The sequence below is a fragment of the Erpetoichthys calabaricus genome, chromosome 9 (genome assembly GCF_900747795.2).
Source record: "Erpetoichthys calabaricus chromosome 9, fErpCal1.3, whole genome shotgun sequence".
Taxonomy (NCBI): domain Eukaryota; kingdom Metazoa; phylum Chordata; class Cladistia; order Polypteriformes; family Polypteridae; genus Erpetoichthys; species Erpetoichthys calabaricus.
In genome coordinates, this window is record NC_041402.2 from 184,147,547 (window position 1) to 184,153,546 (window position 6,000).

A 6,000-nucleotide genomic window follows, 5' to 3' on the forward strand; every position below is an offset into this window, starting at 1 on the left:
TGCAGCTTTACTTACACCACGCCATGCAAAACAGCCAGCTGATGCCGATAAGTCATTGTGAACGAACAGCAAGAGAGGGTCTGACTGGTAAGCCACGTGCCCCGCTGAACCAGCGAAACCAAACGCGTGCCTGCCACCCACACCCACCCTGGCATGAAATAATCCCCATAGAAGACCCTTTTAAAATGTTCATGCCCTTAGGCCCCTCTGCCTTCTCGGCGACTAACTGCTCTTGCCTCGCCCAGACCGCCGCACGTGCCTTTCTTTCCACCAGATGGCACAGGCCAGCCTGCAAACCCCGCACATGACAAAAGCGAACTCACGAGAGGCGGGTGGGCGAAGCGACATTCAATGGGGAAGCCCCGACTGAAAAGCGCTGCATTCCGCCTCCGCTAAACTGCTCCTTCGGGGCTCCACGCGTTGCCTTGACAATGTGTAGGCAACCGCGACAATCTCCTCTTGCACACACCTCTCTCCGCTTGGCCTGTCGCAAGACGTGCCTTCCGCCCCCGAGGCCCAAATTCAACTCACCTGCTCCGGTACGAGCTCGACATGTTGACTTCCTCGTGAGGCAGCCGGAACCCTGTCTCCAAACAAAAACAGTCCGGCGGGGAAACAAGCAACGGAACGGAAAAGATACGCCCGCGGCTTAACGACTTCTGGTGGGGGGCATTTCAAAGTGACAAGCCCTGCCGAGTAGCCGAAGCTGATTGCTGGGTTACAACTTCCCACTCGGGATAGGAGATGCAGGAGGGTTACTGAAATCCAAGATTAGACAAAAATATAGCAAGAGACGTGAGATCAGCATTATAAAAGGGGACGTGGGATCAACATTATAAAGGGGGCATCTTTATAAAATGCAGAATACTGTTGGGGCGAGAGGGGGCATAGGAAAGAACACATCTGAAAGTACAGCACACGCAGTGCTTACCCATTCATTATTCTTAATAGGTAACATGATTATGAATTGGCAGAGTCGAACATGAATTGTTACAATGTAAACTTAACAGGATCTTAAAGATATTTGGACTTTATTGGGGTTAAATCTCACACTGCATAACTTATTGTAATGTCCACGAATTTGCACATTGTAGAGGTTATAATTTCTCTTTTGTTCGTTCTTGATTCTATGTATCGTTTATGTTGATTATGTGCATCATTCTGTATTTTTGGTTTTGTCTATGTATATAAGGTGACCAAGAGGTGGGGCCACCTGCCAATCACCCCCACTAACTGCCATGCACCCAACAAATCCAGAGGGTCTTTAAGAGTTCCCGGCGGTTCATTTCAAATGCTTTAGGGAGCTGGTGAGTTTTCTGGTGTTCTACTGTGTTTTGTGATTTTGTGGGGATTTCTCACCATTTTATTCTCTTTTTTGACTTTGCCTCGGATTGTGTATTGGGATTTGTTCACTTTAGATTGCCTTTTAGGAAACTCCTTTTTGCATCTTCATGGTTTATGGAGCTTCATTGTGAGAATTAACCTTTTATGAAGATTCAACATGGCCCTTTGTGGATCTAGTCTGGGTTTTTGATGGGATTTCTCCCTCTAGTGGGTGTTTTTTGGATGTGCTTTCCGGGCTTAAGTGCTTTGGGCCTCCCCAGTGATGTTTTTCGAGGAAGGTATTCCTTTTTTATTTTGTAGCACAACTAATAAGGTTGCACTGAACACAAGGCAGCATAACTCCCAGCAGGACAGACTCTTTGCCTCTTTCCCACCATCTAAGGTCTTTCTGCTTCCCAATAGTGGAGGAACATGAACCCTTTTGTAGTGAGCACTCACTATACTGCCCCCCCCCCCCCCCCCCCCCCAAGTAGCTCAGTAGCTGTTAATATCACAATTTTAATTTCCATAGCACATAATAATACTCGCTGCAGGGTGTCAGGAGATTGTAGCTTTACCATCAAGATGTGCAATTCTGCCCATTTTTCCCAATTCTCCTGTGTATCTGCACAAACCTTCCCCACTAGACACCTTTTCCTTCTAAACTGCATTCGTAAAACAACTCCACATTGCAGTTTGAGCTCCTGACACAGACTCAATCACACTGATGTCGTAGAGGCCTAAGACAAGCACGTCTCCAGTCTCTCCTCTCAAAGATGTTAGCAAGAAAACATCCTTCTCCTTCACGGTCCAGTTATTAATTTTTCCCACAATTTCAAACTGAGCACAGGACATTTCCCAGGTTGACATTAAAATACTGCATTTCTTGCACACAGAGTGCTGGGTGAATTGCAGGAGCCTCGCTGCACCTTCACAGCATCCAGCTGAAAACTCGCCAAAGGATGGATCTGAACATCCCACTGCTGACACCATTTGTAATGGGCAACGATTCTCCAATGACTGACCACAATGCATGCTTTTGGGGAAATTATTCCTTCTTTCTTTTTATAGCACTAGGGGGCTTTGTCCGCTGCTTCCTTCACTCGCCAACCCCCAGGCGGGCACTACACGCTAGCCACTTCACAGCTAGCGGATATACAATTTAAACAGATTGTTATTTTCATGGAAATTGTTACATATGCATAATAGAACTTATTATTTTACATTACAGCGAGTAATTAACCATAGTAAAACATAATAAATTGAAAGTAAATTATGTTTCATGTTGCGTTAGAGGTATTCGTTGCATAATACGATTTCTTTCTGTTTGTTTTTGAAATTAACATGCAAATACTTTTTACAATTACACTTTTACTGCTAAACTTCAGTAAAAACAATTTTTTGAATTACATTTTGTCAATATCGCATTGAATTTTGATTTTGTGTATGGACTTTCATCGTGACAATGCAACATATAAGTGCCGTGAGTGAATTTCGTTTCTTTCTCTCTATTAAATAAAATGACTTTTTCGAATGTTTGTCCCTGTGATTTGTTAATTGTCTTTGCAAAAGCTCTTCTAACAGGAAACTGTAAACGTTTTAATAATGATAATAATTCTTTGCATTTATATAGCACTTTTCTCACTACTCAAAGTGCTCAGCAATTGCAGGTTAAGGTTAATACGAATGGCATATCAAGATCTCCTTTGGTGTCTCATGTTATCCCCTGATGATGTACTACATTACCTTTCTTGGATACGTCCTTCTTTCTACAGGCTGGTGGAAGACCAGACAATGTTAATGGTTGTAGATATTCTACATGATATTGTAAGTTGATATTTTCATCTTCCGCACCATCAACTGTTTCAGTCTATTGATACATATTTAACTAATTTGCCGTGTAGCCGATTGACATTTTTGGCATTAATTTGTTTGACTTCATCGTTTCTCAGTGCTAGGTTTGCCCATGTACTCATTTCTTCTGTTGATAACCCTTCGGAATGAAATACATCAATAAGATTTGGACATAACAAGTCTTCTGTTATTGGGAACTTAAAGTGAGGAAAACATAAAAATTTATAAGAGCTGAGAGAGCAGGAACTGTGTCTGACAAAAGCAGTAACACGAATGAGAGGTGAGAGGGCCGTGTGCGTGGGTGAATATTAAGAGGAGGGCAAGACTTGAAAAAATCTCATCGCCAAAGTCTCAACTCGCGGGACTTGAAAAAATCTCTTAAAAAAAAAGTCTTGTCTCGTCCCAAGACTCTTTTATATAACAGAGAGATATCGTTGTAGGAAAATAAGTGTAACCAATTATACTTCAGCCCCCTATTGTAAGTCACCACAGATAACGGCATTAGACAACCGTAAAATAATAAAAAATAGCATGGGGGTTCAGGAGCCATCTTGTAAGAGAATGGCCTAGAAGTTAATGAAACCAGGGGGACAGAAGAATGGTAATGGGGGCAATCGGCAATTAAATGGGAGTGCCTAGTTTAACAGATGGCAGCACAGCGGGTTAATTAATTAAAGTCCATACATATAAAATAGCTCAGGAATGCATAAATAGAAATATGTAAATAATACACAAGATGGTGTAAAGGTCACTCTGAGCACTTCCTCATCATTTGAGTTGATGGAGAAAAAGACAAACCATTTAGTGTGTATTCAATTAGCGTACCTGGCAAAGACGACTTTTGTGTAACAATTTAGGGTTTTGAGTTTTGTGTTCGTTGACAGGGCAACTTTGAAGTCTTTGCTTGTCTTCTGACTCACATCTCTTATTCTTTTACTTTAACCCTTTAAACTCAGCCCCATTGTTTTGGACCCATCAGTGGGATCGAATAATACTGCAACATTTTTTAAAAATTCATCAAATCATGCCTTTCCTCTTTGCTAGCATTAAAGTACAGTACAGTGTTTTGCAGTTAAAATGGCGTATTGCTTGCCCCAATATCACATTGCAGTCTTTTTCTTTCTTCCCTCAAACATGGCTGAATTGGCAACACCTGCCCCCAACCCCACCATGGCTTTCTTGATGGTTCAATTCTGTACAATTTGACAGACAGATTATTATCTCATAGATGAGAGGGGTGTTATAACTTTTAAACGACACCACATTCCACTTTCCATATTTCACAATTATTTTTAAATTTCTTTACCAACTATACGCCTGTCCCAAACTCAGATAAATGAGCAGGGTTGGTGTCAGGAAAGGCTTCCAGCCTTAAAAATCACACCAAAAGCATGCGTTGTCGTCCCTGTCCAGATGGGTTCCGATCCCTTACCCAACCGGGAAGACAGTTGGATGGAAGAACTGGCAGGACTACATACTTCCCCAACATGCTAGGTGGCAGCACTACCTGTGCAGGCACTCGCAGGGCATGCTGGGAAATGGAGTCCCATAGGGCAGCCTTGTCAGGCTCCATGGGTGACCGAAAGAGGGTACTGTATGAATATGTGGTCTGTACTTTGTGGAACGTCTGTTTGAGTTCCAGTGGGCTATACCCCAGCACCGGAGATACTCTTGGGTCTAAGATAAAAGGAGCTGCTCAAACTCATCCCAGCGAGTTGGAGTTTGGTGTGGAGGACAGTCAAAGCTCGCTTGGGAGGAGTGCATGGAGGGATAGAAAAAGGGATTGGAATTGTGATTGTGTTTATTAAGAAGCCTTTGTAAAGGTAATTATTATTATTAAACCTTGTATTTGCTTACCAGGAACTTGTGTCTGGGGTTTGGGGTGCTGCAACGCCACCTACTGGTCACACTCTATTACAGAAATTTAGTCAAAAAATTTGGATGTGAGCGTCAGCAGGCTTTGCACCCTATGAACCAAGTTGCCCAAACTATTCTATAAGATTTCAGTAATTATTTACCATTCTGATGCTGATCTTTCTGATCATAAAATAGGTCATGTGGGAGATGGCCGGCAGTTCATCCCGGCCAATACCCCCAGGTCGCTAGATGGAGCCCTCCCTGTAGCATGGAGGTGCCCCGAAGACCAGCAGGGAATTATGGACAATGGAGTTTTTATTCCCAACCCTGCTGGACACCGTGGGGCCCACCAGAGGACGCTGCAGGGAGGACCTATAACCCGGAAGCACGTCATGATCATATGACCAGAAGGAACGACGTGTTTCCAGGTGATAAGAAATCACATGGACTGTAGGATGGGAAACAGTTCCGGGTCAGGGAATATAAAAGGACTCTGGGAAAGCCAGACATTGAGCTGAGCTGAGAGGTAGGGTGGTGAAGTGTCTGGGAGTGGAGGATTGGTTATTGTTGGTGATTAGTGTACTTGTATGTGTAGTGTGGAGTGGAGGGTGCTTTGTGCACATAGTTATTATAAAATAAATAATAATTATAATTTTACCCGGTGTTTGGAATGGTACCTGAGGGTTCAAGGGAGCTCTAGCGCCCCCTACTGCTACAATCATTACAATAGCAATCGACAAGAAGAATTCATAATTAATTGCAGAATTACGGTATTTTCGGGTTCCTCTAGAGCGCCTCTTTCTCTTGCATGATTTGGCTCAAAAACTAATCAGCACATCGTCACCTCATAGCAGGCTTAAGTTTCGAGTTTGGTATTTTTCCATCCAGCTGTATTAGCTCTGGACCGTCTGAATGAAACGGTGACACACAGACAGACACACGCCCGTCATCGAGATATCGATGTTT

General features: G+C 43.1%; 1 protein-coding gene across 1 annotated transcript in view; it reads right to left on the reverse strand.

Moving 5' to 3' along the window:
- The window catches only part of tbc1d13 (TBC1 domain family, member 13), a 60,955-nt gene extending 60,360 nt beyond the window's left edge, over positions 1–595 (reverse strand). The window contains exon 1 of the mRNA XM_028808586.2: positions 532–595. Within this exon, the coding sequence (XP_028664419.1) occupies positions 532–554 (23 nt within the window). The 5' untranslated portion in view covers positions 555–595. The remainder of the gene's footprint in view (positions 1–531) is intronic.
- Positions 596–6,000: the final 5,405 nt, after the last annotated feature.